This window comes from Scleropages formosus, chromosome 4, assembly GCF_900964775.1.
Source record: "Scleropages formosus chromosome 4, fSclFor1.1, whole genome shotgun sequence".
NCBI classification, from domain to species: domain Eukaryota; kingdom Metazoa; phylum Chordata; class Actinopteri; order Osteoglossiformes; family Osteoglossidae; genus Scleropages; species Scleropages formosus.
In genome coordinates, this window is record NC_041809.1 from 33,182,033 (window position 1) to 33,198,687 (window position 16,655).

The 16,655-nt window shown below is 38.9% G+C and overlaps 2 protein-coding genes across 5 annotated transcripts; both read left to right on the plus strand.

Annotated features, from left to right (window-relative positions):
* Positions 1 to 535: 535 nt before the first annotated feature.
* zcchc10 (zinc finger, CCHC domain containing 10) lies at positions 536 to 4,027 on the plus strand. Of its 4 annotated transcripts, none has more exons than XM_018751833.2 (5): positions 536 to 587; positions 1,680 to 1,821; positions 2,187 to 2,348; positions 3,065 to 3,106; positions 3,194 to 4,027. In XM_018751833.2, the coding sequence occupies exons 2-5, from the start codon at positions 1,781 to 1,783 to the stop codon at positions 3,444 to 3,446; spliced, it is 498 nt and encodes a 165-aa protein (XP_018607349.1). In that variant the 5' UTR covers positions 536 to 587; positions 1,680 to 1,780; the 3' UTR covers positions 3,447 to 4,027. The 4 variants fall into 4 exon arrangements, with proteins under 4 accessions (XP_018607349.1, XP_018607346.1, XP_018607347.1 ...); XM_018751830.2 differs by lacking the exon at positions 536 to 587 and adding an exon at positions 999 to 1,241; XM_018751831.2 differs by lacking the exon at positions 536 to 587 and adding an exon at positions 1,271 to 1,451.
* Positions 4,028 to 6,728: 2,701 nt separating this feature from the next.
* On the plus strand, positions 6,729 to 16,433 carry hspa4a (heat shock protein 4a). The gene is made up of 20 exons (XM_018752225.2): positions 6,729 to 6,829; positions 6,963 to 7,090; positions 8,364 to 8,421; positions 8,809 to 8,949; positions 9,148 to 9,270; positions 9,520 to 9,619; positions 9,742 to 9,875; positions 9,974 to 10,218; positions 10,375 to 10,451; positions 10,551 to 10,702; positions 11,211 to 11,317; positions 11,432 to 11,565; positions 11,992 to 12,173; positions 12,449 to 12,541; positions 12,712 to 12,867; positions 13,561 to 13,686; positions 13,916 to 14,023; positions 14,189 to 14,308; positions 14,425 to 14,586; positions 14,810 to 16,433. The coding sequence occupies exons 2-20, from the start codon at positions 6,984 to 6,986 to the stop codon at positions 15,020 to 15,022; spliced, it is 2,538 nt and encodes an 845-aa protein (XP_018607741.1). The 5' UTR covers positions 6,729 to 6,829; positions 6,963 to 6,983; the 3' UTR covers positions 15,023 to 16,433.
* The last annotated feature ends 222 nt before the right edge of the window (positions 16,434 to 16,655 follow it).

The window sequence follows — 16,655 nt, forward strand, 5'->3', positions numbered from 1 at the left end:
GCAGAACGTTCCAAGATGTTCAATTATTAACTGTAAACTGCTTTACAATTCTTATTTAATCTAGTATGTCCGGGAGAGGTGGGTAGCCACTGGCACTTGGACCCCCAGAGGTTTTTTTCTCCCTGCACTTTCGACTGAGAGTTTTTGTTTCTTTCTTCCTTGGCCGGGATACTTAGCTTTACAAAACACTAGTCTGTATTCAGCTGTCTTTTTTGTTTCTTTGTTCTAATGTACTTTTTTGCCTTATGCCTGTGCTCAAGCGCACTGTCACTGCGTGAGAAGAGCGCTCTATATAAATAAATTGAATTGAACTGGAAATCAGTACGCTTGAACTGAAGCGGAGGAGAGGACTAAAATGGTTAATGCGGTCAGAGAGCTGTGGCCCTTTAAGAGAATGTTATGTTTTGCATTTTCATATTTAGCGCAGCGATCCAGGCGGACTCATGCAGCGTAAGGCGGATTCTTAGGCTCCTGAATGAGTAGCATTGAGGGCGAGGCTTTGCCTTCTTGGTAATAAAAAGTAGAGGCAGTACAGCTTCCGTTTTAGCTCCAGCTCGTAGTGAATCACCAGATCTCAGATATTGTTGGTAAGGTGATTCAAGCTTTATGCTTTGCCTGTGTAAGCTTTTTATAGAATTTTGCTATACAGCTGGACACATCATTAGTGATGTAACTGGGGTCACTGGGTGTTTGGGGTCTTTCATCATCAGACAGACTCTGGCCTCTTTCCAGATACTATTATGATAGTCTTTAAAATGTACTGTGTTTTAGAGTGCGCAGTTCTTTTTAGTCCTTTTATTAAGTCCAATTAAAAACAGAAGCACTTTACAGATGCATTCAACTCAACATTTGCAAATAAAACAACCAGGGGTTGCTACGCGCAAGTCTTCACTAAGCTCCAACCTCGCCAATTAAGATCTTTTAAAGTCCGGTATAATACTGCTCAATCACCGTGCTTTCCGGCTGCGTGACCTCATGTCGTCACTTCCGCTTGAAAGCTCTACGTGTTCGACAGGTGAAGCATATTCTGTGTAGTAGCTGCGCAGCCTCTTTTCCCGGAAATCAAGTAATAAAGTATTAGTGCTGGACTAAAGCTTTTCGATGGATAGTCTGAAATAAAAGAGTATTTAAGTCCAAGACAAGGCACAGTAGGTCCATAGCACGATAATTATGTAATAATTTACATTCGTAAGGAACACCGGAACTCCCGAAAACGAGACGACACACACAGTAATTGGCAGGTTTGTGTCAGGCTATCAGGTAACTTTTTCATAAGGTGAAGGTTGTTGTTGGGGAAAGTTTCAGACATATCTCATACAAGTTCTCTACTTCTTCATGGAAGTACAAAATTCTCGTGAATTTCAGTGAGGGAATTTCCCTTGAACAAAATTTCAGGGGAAAAATGGCATCCTGTGCCTGCACTGACGTCACTGTGTCAGTGCTTGTGAGCAGTGAGTACGGATCTTACAAATAAACATGACAGTATCCGTCACAAATTATTCCCGTGTAAACGTACAAAAATGATTATTAAACGCGGACAGATTTTCTACAGTTTTATTAGTGTTAGACTACATTTATCGTGACAGTATTTGCAGACTAAGCTTATGAATTCGTTGCTCTCGGAACGCTTCTCATTTTCCCGAGAACAGTACATGTCTGTTTCTGTATATACATTACAGCACAACGATAGCGGGACACACAAAGGAGCTCCACAGCGCCACCTGCGGCTGAGTCGCGCTTAATCTCTGCGTCACGGGCACTTCGTTCCTGAAGATTCAAGATGGCGACGCCCATGCACAGAATTATCGCTCGCAGGCAGGCGTAAGTTTTTGCTTTGTTTTTGTGTCTTCCCCTCAGATGTTGCGTAATTTGAATTATGAACCTGTTTAATTCGCTGCTATACTTTGTACACAGCTGAGAATGCACTATGTATGGGTCTGGGTAACGGTTTTAAAACTCACCACTACTAGCAGGCCGGCAGCGTTGTTGTGGGTGAACCTGGATGGATCAGGTCTTGTGGTTCAGGAGGTGTTAAATTTGCTGTTTAACTTGGCTGTTTATTGCTGGGGTTGCGTTCGTTTCTTCGTTGTCCATAATGAAGGCTTTCGTGAACAGCCATGGTTCTAATCTCAATTTCCTGTTTTTTATTGACTGTTCCCCCTCCCTGGCCTTGTTGCGCTCTATAGGGAAGCGAACAAGCAGCATGTTCGATGTCAGAAGTGCCTGGAGTTCGGCCATTGGACCTACGAGTGCAAGGGCAAGAGGAAATACCTGCACCGGCCCTCCAGGACCACAGAGTTGAAGAAGAAACTCAAAGAAAACGAGACCAAACTGACTCTCATCCCAGAGTAAGTCATTTCACGGCTCATGTGTAACAGTGGGGCAGCAACGACACCGTCCTTCCTCTCCTCCAAAACAACGCAATCCATCCTATTAATCCAAACAAAAATGGTGTCAAAAGCCTTCTCTGTCACACCTTTTTTTTTTCCTCAGTAACAGTTGTGTCCATTTGTCCAACAGCCTCTCTCAGTATTATCTGTTATTTGCCATATAAATCTCCACCTACCAGGGACAGCTGGTAGCGTAGTGGTTAAAGCTGCTGCCTTTGGGCCCAAAGGTTGCTGGTTGGAATCCCACCACCAGTTGTAGTACCCATGAGTAAAGTGCTTACCCCAAAATTGCTCCAGTAAAACACTACCCAGCTGTATAACTTGGGTGGGAAAAAACTAAATATCTTAATGCTAAGTTGCTTTGGAGAAACTGAAGTAATATAGAATTTCATTGAGCCTGACTTGTAGCAAAATGTGAGTATCGAGCGAGCTGTGCTTTGACAATCCTGTTTGTGTCCAGCTCTTTGTCTTTTGTGGTCTATGCTTTTGTATACCCTGCACTGTGTATGCTGCTTTGCAGGGAAAAAGTGAAAAAAGATTGGGAGGGGGAAAAAAAAAAAAAACCTAATTGGTTCTTAAATCGTTATAGCATTTAGATTCTTATTTTAAGGGATGTTGTACAGATAATACATGGATAGATACAGAAAATGAATACAATTTCCTTTTCTTCACAGATCAGGAACAGATGGCTCAAGTGAGAAGGTGAAAAAGAAGAGGTACCTATGGATTTCCCCGACACTTCCTTGTCTTCTAGTTGTGTGTGGGGTTGAAGACATCATTAATGCGACCGCTGCTTGTTTCAGATTAAAGGAGTCGGGCGGTTCAACCAGCGGCAGTAGTGATTCTGACAGCTCATCGAGTGATTCGAGCTCCGACAGCAGCAGCGACTCAAGCTCGTCGGACAGCAGTGATAGCAGCAGTGACAGTGAAGACAGCTCCAGCTCCGCCTCTTCCTCCTCCTCCTCCTCCAGCAGCTCTGACTCAGACTCCGACTCCTCTGCTAGCAGCAGTAGTTCTAATGAGGGCCCTCCGAAAAAGAAGAGAAAGAAGAAATGAACAGCAATGCCAAGACATTTAAGGACCACAGTTCTAGCTTTGTTGTGACACCTGAGCTGGATTAGGATTTGTCTTTCTCTTCTGTTATCATGTGTACTGTGTTTAATGGGCTGTGGCATTTCGGTGTCGAGTGGCGAAGGCCATTTAGATGTTGAAGTATCCTAAGGATATTGGACTTATTCTTAAAAGTGAGCCTGTTTTTTTTTTTTTTTTTTGAATGTTCATGAAAACCTTTATATTCTGAGTAGTTACATCAAGATCTCAGTGAAACTATTACTCTAACTGCAAACCAACATTAGGTATACATACTTGAAAGCCCAGACCAGACCTTGTTCTTTGGCCTCTGAGACAAATTCAAGAAAGATCAAACAAGATTAACATGCTAAGATGTAAAATAAATGAGTTCAGATTTTTTGATGTAATTTAGGGAAGTATTTTTAGTCCATTTTTCCCTTTGTAGTTGGCATTTAAAAATTCAGTTTTTATCTATACTAAATTGATCAAAATGTGTTTACCATTTTATAGTTATTTTCCTGAACATGTTTTTGATAAATGTCTTATTTTTATAACACAAAATAAAATGCAGCATAACCAAATTTAATCTCTTTGCATTATCTATGTAATATATTCTTCTATTTAAAAATGCAGCACATTATTTTATTTCACTTTTGAATATATTCTTCTATTTAAAAATGCAGCACATTATTTTATTTCACTTTTGAGTAAATATATACTGGTGCCTTGTACCCGCATTCCAGTTACCTCTTTTCAAGTAACATTTTTCAAACATTTTCCCTTTATTTTACCTGCATTTTCTTTTTGGTTTTCTGTTGTGGAGTGAAAATGACATGGATTTCTGTGCTTAGCTGTTAACTGGCAGTAAACCATTTTGGTACAGGAGTGTGGGCCCGCCTTCATTCTGTTCCACTCTTAGTGTTTACAGCATGTTTCTGGAATTCCTGATTGTCTGTGATCAATAACAGCATGAGGAACACTAGAGATGTTTGGGTGATTAATCAGTCAATTGGTATTCAGAGTTTGTGGCGACAACTTAATTTTTTATTGTAGCTCAGACTTGATAAATTGTTATAATTTCCAAAAAAATGCATTAGCTCTTTAAATAGAATATGTGAAAAGTGTGTTTTACTGATCTGTGACTGAATATCCCATATATTATGACAAGATTAACAGCTATTCCAGATGATTATACACACACACAAAATGAAACTTGTCAGAAATGGACTTGTGCTTTTCGCAATATATTCACACCTGGTTTCTCCATGCATAGCATATGTATCAAATAGCTTAGAATCACAAATTTTGGAAACCGTTTTGGAATCAAATAAACTATCAGTATATGAGCATGCATAGTTAATGGTCCTGATCATTAACCTCCATCTTCTCTACCTTACAAAACTGGATGGAATAGATTGGTATTTGAAACTGACAAAACCATGCACTGTTGACAAAGAGAAAAGTGGTCTGGTGAGATTTTATTAATTTTCAGATGACGTAAATTCTACAGAAATTGCTTGAAAAGTGATGGGTTGACCCAGGTGCTTCCGAAGTGATGTGGTATCAGTATTTTCCATTCGCGAACGATATTACAGTAAACAGGCCTGTCTGAAACAGTGCATTTAACACTTTATGGAGAAAACAGGGATGGCTGGTAGCGCAATAGTTAGAGCTGCTGCCTCTGCACCCACAGGTTTGAATCTCATCTCTGGCTACAGCACTCTTAAATAAAGTACTTACACTAAATTGTGCCACTAAAAATTACCCAGCTATGTAAATGGGTAAATAATTGTAAGCAGATTAACATTTTAAGTCACTTTGGAGTAAAGTGTCAGCTAAATGAATAAATGCAAAACAGTTGTACCAATACATCACTCAGAAGCACAATGTCCTGCTCATGACTGTCCATCAGTTATACACCCTTATCCAGTTAGAGAAGTTCAATAAAAAATCTGCATTGACTTTTGTAAATATATGGAAATGTTATAGATAAAAAAGGGGAGATATACAAGATATGCAAGATACTTATCCGGGGTGGCTCTAGTAAAAAAAAAAATAACTATGCAGGGTAAAATGTTGTATCTTAACGTAAAACGTCAGCTAAGTGAATAAATAACACAATGTAGTCAAAACTTTGTCCATTTTTTTCTGCATTTTTCATTCATTTTTTGATCAGTGTTTAAACATACTTGTGGCGTTAGTGCTTACTATATGTCATTTTTTAGAAAAATATTCCACATTCTTGAAAGTAGCTAATTTCGGCACCAAATATCCCAAAACCTTTTATGATCTGATGCTTTACAGAATGTTCCGGTGCCTTCTACAATCTTCCAGTAGTTGTAAAGTATCAAACTAAAACTGGCACTCTAGAGGAACTAGTGGTATTTTTGTAATCACTAAACTTTAATCATAATGAAGGCAAAAATTTACATAATGTAGAACTTTGAAAACTTTTGTTGTATAATAACATAGCTACTATTTCTGGTGTCCCCAAATGCAGTTTGCTATTCCACAGCAAAATATCAAGTTGTTATTATTATTAATAATAATAATAATAATAATAATAATCTTTGTTTAACTTAGTTTTAGCAGTGGTGACTCACAATGAATGGTAACTTTACAATGATTTACCCATTTATATAGCTGCTGGGCACACCTATACTACGGTTATGCTATTAATTATTATATATTTTACCATACAAATCATGTTTTTTTTTTTTAACTTTTTTTTTTACGGATCAGACTGGATCACCAGCCCACCGAGGTGTCTGGTTCCACACACTATCCAACTCGACAGGTACAAATTTCTATAGTCATCATTTCCGATTATTAAAATGTTTATTCAATAAATAAATAAATCCCAAAAACTGTCATGCCAATAATAAAATCTAAAATAAAACAATACAAATTACGTATGCGATGGCATAGCGTTCCGTTCAGGGTGTACCTCCTAGCCTGTGTTTCCGGGATAGGCTCCGGACCACCGCGACCCAAGGGCAAGCGGTTAGCGACAGTGAGTGAGTACAAATACCGTTTTTTGAAAACGTCGTAAATGAACCTGTTCTTTCTCCGTGTTTCCTACACTAATAAACGTTACCACTCCTTAAATTCCCAACTGAAGAGAACAACACAAGCGCGCACTATGATTAGCGTGAGCAGCGCTTTCTCCATTGCCCAATAGCTCTCGCTCCGATTCGAGCCCACGGTCGTGGCCGATGAATCACACACCCTTTAAACGGTTGTGGAAAAGTCGAGAGGCATCTAGAAAAGACCAGATCTCGCGAGAAGAGACTTTCCCCAATGTGGGCTAGAACTACTGGAGAGGAGCTTCACGAGCAGCCGGTTCGCACTTCTACAGCTCGCGTGCAGTAAGGCTTGGGCGATGATTTGACAGTGTTTTTTAAAAGAAAAAAAAATTATATATATATGTTTTGATTCTTAATCTATATACGCTCAGACTTCGCAGCGTCTCAGACGTTAAGTGTTCTTTGTATTTGTCAGGACGTCGTTGTGCAGTGAAACATGTCAGTGGTAGGATTTGACGTCGGCTTTCAGAGCTGCTATGTTGCTGTCGCCCGGGCCGGAGGGATAGAGACCATCGCGAACGAGTACAGCGACCGGTGTACACCGTAAGTATCGAAGGGCGAATTTTTTGACCAATTCTTCATGTATACGTTTTCAATTCCTGAGGGCAAAACTAAGTGGTGGGCCGCTGTGGGAAGTATTAGTGTTTCTCGGCCTAAGCCTTGTTGGGGGCCAGGACGGAGCGCATGAATGAAAGCCGGCGGCCCTGTCACGTTCATCGTGGGTATTAGTAATTACTAGTTCGTCGTGTGCTTACGTGAAATGTGTACGACTTGCTGCGTTTAGATGAATAGTTAAACGTGAGGATTGCGGGGGGGGTGGTCTGTCGCTGCCTCGCGCCAGGTTTCTTTGATAGATTATATATGCGTCCGGTTATTATTGTGAGGTGATGTAGTCGGCGGCGCGAGCGGGCTGTGAGCGAGGCGGCCGGTGACGTTGTCGAGCGATGCGCGGCGGTCGGCGACTCACTGCGCTCGTGCAGGGGGGCAACCCGCTCGCGCGAGGAATATTCTAGCAATTCGCATCCGGAAAACGAGCGAACGGGGCGGACTGAGGGACCTCGTTGGACCTGGTGTGGGAAAAAATGGCGCGAAGGGTCTGACTGTAAGTGTGCGAATGAGTTCTCGTAGACCTGTATTGAAAATCCATTCATATGACATATATAAAATTTCGTTACTATTGTTTCCTGGCTTGTATACTAATTAGCGTTGCACTATTCAATATTGCCCGTCTGCTTGTTTCTATATTATTTGTGGACGCAAAAGGCGTGTTACACAAGAACAGGTCAGGGGGAAAAAAGTATTTGTATGGAAAAATCCAGTGTTCAAACGCATTTAATGTTCATTTTGCGTTGCTACGACGTCTTCGGAAAATAATATAACACTTGCACTGGAGAATGAACAAAGACATATATAGCGTTCCAAATTTTTCCTGTCACTTTTAATTAACATAATGAGGGTGACACTCGGTCTTCACACTCAAGATGTGCTACTTCCAGTGTTTAAATACCAGTGTAAAAAATGTCACCCTCATTATGGGAGTCTTGACTGTGGTGAAAACAAAGTTTCTTACACCCTAACTAGTATTTACGTGTTGAAATCCTTCTCCTGCTTTTGTACACTTGAGCAAGGTGCCCTCAGTTGGTATTGTAAGAATACCCTGCTGTAATGTGTCAATCGGTGTAAAGTTGCTTGTTTTTCATTGTAAGATCCTTAGGCAAAGGTGTCAGAAAAAGTGATTATTTTACAGTGTTCAGGATTTTTTTCGGAGATCGTCCTCATGATTATCTCTCGATGTTCTATTTAATTTTCTTTTTAGAGGATGTGTATCATTTGGATCTCGGAATCGTTCAATAGGAGCGGCTGCCAAAAGCCAGGTAAGTTTTAATGCCTTAAAACACTAACTGTGTAACTGCCCCACAGCAAAACTACTGGCTTACAGTAGGGTTTGTTTTAGTAGTCTTGTTAGGCCATCGTATGTGCGGTGTTACCACTTTCCTTAAAGAGCTGGTAACCTCAGTAGCGAAAGCGAAGTTGGCTAAATTAGCAAAGTAATTAATTAGTTTATTTTTTTATATGTGTGTAGCTACATTTTCAACATATTATGTGTATGGTATACAGATTGCAAACTCCTGGCTTAGCAGTTCCTTATTAATGGGAATAGTCAACTGCCATTCAGTGCCCCTGTCCTACTGCAGTGTGAATGAAGACTTGAGCAGTGTTTAGTTTTTAACCTCTGTAGCTGAACTCAACTGTATCACCAGGTTGTCACAAACTGCAAGAACACGGTCCAAGGTTTCAAGCGATTCCATGGCAGAGCATATACAGATCCATATGTCCAGTCTATGAAATCCAGACTTGTTTATGATCTTGCCCAAATGCTGACGGGCACCACTGGCATAAAGGTAATTGAATTATTTGCCTGTTTATTCCCCATGTAAGCATGAACTTATTATATCCTAGGATAGAAGGACCTAACTCCTTCTCTGGTTAAAATAAGTTCAGATTCTCGGAGTGTGCTGTGTATACTATGTACTTAAGTAAATCACACTGATGAAATGGAAAATGACTCTCGTTCCAATTTTTTTTTTCCCCCCTCTTAGGTCATGTACATGGATGAGGAGAAGGTGTTTAGTATTGAGCAGGTTACAGGCATGCTGCTGACCAAACTGAAGGAGACTGCTGAGAGTGCCCTGAAGAAACCTGTAGTTGACTGTGTAATTTCTGTAGGTATCGTTGTCTTTACAGAAATTCAGTTGACATTTCTGTGCAAGAAGTAACACTAACTCTTAAGACCATCTTTTTGCAATTTTTTTTTTAGTAAATTCTTTCACTTATGATCAACATTCATTCATAAATGTCTGTAATGGTACTTGTTGGATCAAACAGCATTTTTTTCAGTGGAGTGCAATGAGTGGGCAATTGTTTATACGAGAGTTTAGGGGCTAATATGTTTAACAATATCCTGTCTCCAGGTTCCCAGCTTTTATACAGATGCAGAGAGGAGGTCAGTGGTAGATGCAGCTCAGATTGCAGGCCTCAACTGCTTGCGTCTCATGAATGAGACAACTGCAGGTAAGCTGGATGCATGGAAACTGAACATTAGCAAATGTGCTCTTCCAGCCTTTTGTGAATGAACACACTGCACCGCCTCATTGTTATGATGTTCATATGCCTGTATCCTTGTTTTCCTGCAGTGGCACTGGCATATGGAATTTACAAGCAGGACCTCCCTGCCCCTGAGGAGAAGCCAAGAACTGTGGTGTTTGTGGATCTTGGCCACTCCGCCTACCAAGTCTCGGCATGTGCCTTCAATAAGGGAAAGCTTAAGGTGGGTGAGCCTGACGTGTAGTCATCCTGCTGGTAATGCAACATGTTTAATGTTCCTAATAATGAGTGTAAATCAGATGTGTTTTAAACATGTTTCAGGTTCTTGCGACAGCATTTGACCCGCATTTGGGTGGGAAGGACTTTGACGAAGTGCTGGTGAACCACTTCTGTGATGAGTTCAGTAAGAAGTACAAGCTGGATGTGAAATCCAAACCCAGAGCTCTGGTCAGACTCTATCAGGAGTGCGAGAAACTCAAAAAACTAATGAGTGCCAACTCCTCTGATCTGCCACTCAACATTGAATGTTTCATGAATGACATAGATGTCTCTGGAAAACTTAACAGGTATAAAAATTTAATCAGTGTATTAAGGTCTTTCATTACAACTTTTAGAAGTTATTTTTAAAGTACTATTGGATGAAATTCTGCAAAATGTCTTTTTGGTGTAGTTCACTTCGTTAATACGTAATCGTTCATGCATTGCATTATTTATTCTTTTAGGGGTCAGTTTGAAGAAATGTGCTCAGAGATTTTGTCCAGAGTAGAGGCCCCATTGCGCAGTATCATGGACCAAGCCAGTAAGTCTCAGAAGGTCCTGGTTATGCATCTATTTGTAGTACTGTAAAGAGTAAAAATACTTGGCGGGTTCAGTGACGGTTAACTTGTTTCTTTGTCAGAGCTGAAGAAGGAAGATATTTATGCTGTTGAAATAGTGGGTGGTGCATCTAGGATCCCAGCTGTCAAAGAGAGAGTCAGCAAGTTCTTTGGGAAGGAGCTCAGCACAACTCTTAATGCAGATGAGGCTGTCGCAAGGGGATGTGCTCTGCAGGTTTGACTTGTCAATGAATATATGTTTAAATATGTGACCCTTAAGAAGCAAAAAACTTCTAGTCTTCTGGTGGTGGGGGAAAAAAGGCCACTTTAGTACTGTCACTCTGCCTTTCAAGCACTAGTCATGCCAAGGAAGAATTTTGCAGATCAAAAAATATACATTTGAATTGCTACTTCTGTGTGTAAAGAATACTCGCCAACACTGCCACACACTTCTTTAATGTTCTCTGCATGGTGGTTAAAGTATATTATTCATTTTAAACTGGGATTCCTTTCACTAAATTGCATTCATGTTGTAATATATTGTACAATTTGTGTGCTGACACTTCACACTGTCTAGTCATTCAATTCTTTTTCTAGAAAATGATTTATCTAGTTAGTAAAACATGTAAATATTAAGTATGGATTTCTGCTGTTTTTTTCCAACCTTGCTGTAATCATAGAATTGGTAAGTTCACTGTAACAATACATAGTAAGTGATATTTTTTGTTTTTGTTTCTCCTCAGTGTGCCATCTTGTCCCCTGCTTTTAAAGTGCGTGAGTTCTCCATTACAGATGTAGTTCCATACCCCATTTCACTCAAATGGAACTCTGCAGCAGAGGAAGGACTTAGGTAATGTTAAGTTGCTATATTCCCCTGGCATAGATTTTGTTACCAAGATAGCATGCTATGTATAATCTAAAGTTGTGATTAATTTTTATTTTTTTTTATGCATTCCAATTTCAGCGACTGTGAAGTTTTTCCAAAGAATCATGCAGCTCCATTTTCAAAAGTGTTGACTTTCTATCGCAAAGAGCCCTTCTCTTTGGAAGCCTACTATAGCTGCCCTAAAGAGCTGCCATACCCGGATCCCACCATAGGTACCTGAACTACTGGACTTTTACCAAAACAAAGCTCATTTTCTATCCATTAAATACCTCAGACTTTTTTTTTTTTTTTGAAACCCACAGAGCTGCAAAATTGTCTTTGCAACATACCAGGATTCTTATAAAAAATGAAATTTTATTCTCAAGTCATATTTGCCTTAATTGTTTTCTGTACTTTTATAATATGTTAGCAAACATGGGAAGGAGGCTAGTGTTCATGAGTCATACTAGGATAATACTTTTAATGACTTCTTTGGTGTGAAGAAAATTATGAGAGGTAGCTCTCTATGGGACACTAACCCACTTGATATGTCATGGAACCTTTTTCTAGCATGCAGTGAAAGTAATACAGTGGAAATTAAACATGATCTCCTGGCGCCATGGTTGTTGTAGTAAAAGTACTCTGTTGTTGATGTTCAGGTCAGTTCATGATCCAGAAAGTGGTGCCACAGGCTTCTGGTGAGAGCTCGAAGGTGAAGGTGAAGGTGCGGGTCAACATCCACGGCATCTTCAGTGTGTCCAGTGCTTCTCTAGTAGAGGTTCAAAAATCTGCAGAGGGAGAGGAGCCCATGGAAACTGAACAGGGTGTGAAAGAAGAAGAGGTATGCGATTCTCAATTTAATAAGAGAATAAGGCCACTTTTTATCATGGCTGGTTTAAATGGGGGGGGTGTACAGTGCAGCTCTTGCTCATCTGTCAGTTGTTGTCAGAAAATGGGAAGAGTCAGTGATTAAGGCCCTAAGCTTTGTGAGAAATGTGGACAAATTGAATTGTTTGCTTCTAACAGCCTTATAGTTTTTCTGCTTCTGTTTCTTACTTGGATAGTATATTTCACGAATTTCCTTAGTGACCAATGCTGAAATTACTGTCCTATTAGAACAAAATGCAGGTGGATCAAGATGAACAGAAAGCTGAAGGTGACAACCAGAAAGAAAATGCAGAGAAAAAGTCAGAGACTGAAGAAATGGAGGTACTTGAAAAATATTTTTTTTGTTAAATTCTATTAATTGTTCACTGTAGTAGAAGAGATTTTTTGTGGGGGGGGGGGTAAAAACTTGACATTCAAAATTTTCCCTGTTGCAATTGATAATTGGTAAATGGTTAGGTCTGGTGATAAGTGTGATGTCATTTTTCCTGTAGACCTCAACAGAAGATGGCAAGCAGGAAAAGAAGACTGACCAGCCACCCCAGGCAAAGAAGCCCAAAGTGAAAACAAAGACTGTTGACCTTCCCATCGAGAATAGCCTCCAGTGGCAGCTGGCCAATGACATGCTCAACCTCTTTGTGGAGAATGAGGTATTATGCCGTACAACAGAAAGTCTACACTTACCTGTTCACCTGATGCATGACACCTTTATTAGAAGTGCAGATTTGTCTGCGTTTCTGCTACGACCAGTCTTATTCGTAGTATGAGTGGTTGCATTAATGTGTATAGCTAAAATGTGTAAATGAGAACTAAGCTCTAAAATAGCCTTTGTTTTTGTTTACATTATTTACATTTATTAATTTAGCAGATACTTTTCTTCAAAGCAACATCTGAGAACAGCACAATGAGTGCACTAAATCAGTAGAAGGAGAGATTTGGATCTAGACACTTGATTCTACAGTACTGTCAATTTGTCACCTTCCACCATATGAACCAGAACATCACATGAGTACCTGCATAAAGGTTTATCTATTATTAAACCAATTGTTATAAAAAAAAACTATACTTAACAAGTAGCACGTTTTTAACTTAACTGTTATTTTAATTGGTAGTATTTGTACAAATTCAACAAAGGTAACTTGTCTAACAAACCTAAGACTTTGGCAGTGACTTTTTTTTTTTTTTTTTTTTAATTCAGTTAAAAATCTTGTTCTAAACGAATTATTTAATAGTCATATGGTTTAATTTGAAGTTCAAAAATAAACCTGAAAAGTAAATTTCATTTAAATGTTGGGATTTTAACATAGTCCTGAAATGACCCAGATATTTTTTGCTTGATTCAGGGTAAAATGATCATGCAAGACAAGCTGGAAAAGGAGCGGAATGATGCAAAGAACTTTGTGGAGGAATATGTTTATGAAATGAGGGACAAGCTGCATGGTGTGTTTGAGAAGTTTGTCAGTGAAGAAGTGAGTACTCAATTCAGTAGTTGTGTTGCACTAACACCAGATATATTTTCTTTACTGTGGGCTGCGGTGTAGTACAGAATTTCACATTGAGACTTTTCAGACTTTGTTTTGAAGTGAAATTTTGACTGAAGATGACTTCATACCCCATTACTTCTATGGCTACAGTGGAAATACAACACACGAAGTCCTGTTTTTCATAATTTTTTATATTTTCTGTAATCCAATGCAGGATCGAGATACATTTTCGCTGAAACTTGAGGACACTGAGAACTGGCTGTATGAGGATGGGGAGGACCAACAAAAGCAAGTTTACATTGATAAACTGGCTGAACTAAAGGTAGTGTTATAGATATGATTTTGTGTGTGTATATGTAATATACACTGTATATGTGTATGTGTATATATATAATATAAAAAAATATATAGCAGTATGTTTGCAGATGTTATGCACAACTATTAAAGTGAGCTTTATGAATATTGGTTGTGAATATCCTTTTTACAGAAACTTGGCCTGCCAATCCAGGAGAGGTACACAGAATCTGTGGAGCGACCAAAAGCCTTTGAAGAACTTGGAAAACAGATTCAGCAGTACATGAAAGCAGTGGAAGCCTTCAAGATGAAGGTAATTGCCTGTAAAGAGTACCAAATTTAGCTTTTTTCATTGATCACTAATAATATGTAATGTTTAATTATCCTTTATTTAAGGATATGGCTGATTCATTTAGCTTTTTTTTGTAGGAGGAGCAGTATGATCACTTGGATGAAGAAGAAGTCAGTAAAGTAGACAAAATGGTGAATGAAGCCATGATCTGGATGAACAACAAAATAAACCAGCAAAATAAACAATCTCTCACACTTGATCCAGTAATAAAATACAGTGAGATTCAGTCAAAGACAAAGGTATGAAAATGTTTTCTTCCAATATCATGACCTATCATCATATATGTACATGATAACCTCTTAACATGTGTGTGAGTTATATCTTTTGGGTGCAAGTTAACATTGAGTTAATTTGCACAGACCTTTGTTTTGGCAAATGAGGAGTTTTTTTTTTTTTTTTTCCTTCAAATAAACTAAAGATGGAAGACAGCACATGTAACCTTTTATTTTCTCACCTGAACAGGAGCTCATCTCTGCATGCAATCCCATTGTCACTAAACCAAAGCCCAAAGTAGAGCTGCCCAAAGATGAGAAAACAGCGGAGCAAGATGGACCGGTTAACGAACAAGAGGCAAAAGAGGCGGCACCAACAAGCCCTGATAAGGGGACAGTAGAGAATGGCAGCCAGTCTGCCAACTCCATGGAGAACAAGTTACCCGAGATGGACATTGACTAAATGTAGCTTGGGCGCTTAGTTTCTCATATTGCTGGGATATGTCAGTCATTAGCCTCTCATTGTTCTGGCAATTTTGACTTTTCCCAGAAATAATCAGTCTGCCTTTATTACGTGTTTTTGCTTTTGATTTTTCTTTTTCAAATAAACACGTAGGAATCGGGCAGTTTCATATTAAGATGGTAGCAGAGAATAGAAGCTTGCTCTCTGTGTGTTTGCCACATCTGGCTTTAGACCATCTTTTCTTAGCTTAGTTTTTCCACTATCTGAAACCCTGAATGTAAAGAACTAAAAATGTGTTTTTTGTTTCCCCCCGTATAAGGTGTTTCAATAATGTTTTATTTTGAAAGTCTTTCTCAAGCGTTGGAAAGTGTCATCTCACTTATTTTTAACCAGCTAAAGAATTTCAACGATGTTATCAGAAAAAAATGTCCACCTACACTTGCTCTCCCTTAACTTGTGGTTTTACTTTTAAGAGAGACCCTAAAGTGAAATTGCAAATTACTGGCTATATGTGATGTCTTAAGGGGAGAGAATGGTGTGTGAAACACTTGTTATAAAATGATGCTGCTTTGTTCAAATTAAAACACCTTTGGTTGAAGAAGCATATCTTGGGGGGAACCATTTTTTTGTAACATAATTGAACTGTATGATCAATATTGTTCACCCAAACACTGGTTTTAATGTCCACTGTAATAAAAGTGGTCTAGTTCTCATAGCGAATATTTTTGCATGGGATTGTATACACATTTATAATTTTTAAGGATTGTCCCTATCTTTACAGACACTTATGCCTCTTCCCTTTACATTTGTGAAATATTGATGTAATGGTCCATGCCATGGGTATATGAGCTTAACTTTTTCAGTGAGACTAGAAAACCCTGATAAACTAATTTAAATTTCAGTTAGGAACCTTGTAGCAAAAATCAAGAGATGTCTAGAGCTGCAGGAAAACAGTAAAGTTTAATATAGCTTGTGTATCAGATGACTACAATTACCTATTTTAGTCATGGTCAATGAAGATTATAAACCCAATAAGTGATGATGGACACTGAGATCAAGGTGAATGATTTGGATCAAAATTTTTTAGAACCGTATTGATGTTGAAGGCAACATTCCATTGTTTGGATAAACTACTGCTGTCAAGGCAACAAAGTTGATGCATTCTGGGCAGATATAACTTCTGTACAGTTTTGTTTCATTTTGGCTACCATGACTGGAGGCACTTAACATTTTGAGATTTATGAGTATGAGCCTGGAGCTAGTGTGTGTACATATTCATATTTGTATGTAAAGAGTGCATGGTGTATGTGAAATTGTAAAATTGCTGTGTGCAAAACATCTGCAACAAAGCAAAAATGCTGGTTCCTTTGACGACAAAATAAACGCTCTTCAGCGAGGTGCTTTCAGCTGGCTCGTCAGTGTAGAATGTATTATTGTTTCTGATGTCAAATAAGTAGCAAAAAAAATGTTCAGGCAACCTTGGACCTGTGTGTCAACTGACATCTGTATTTGAACCATTAATAATGTGAGTATTTAAAGGAGTCAACAGAAAAGTTAGACAATTCTTTTAATTGCTTGATCACATGAGTAAAAAGTGTTTTCAGCAGGAAGCTGTAGGTAAAATTTTCCAAAC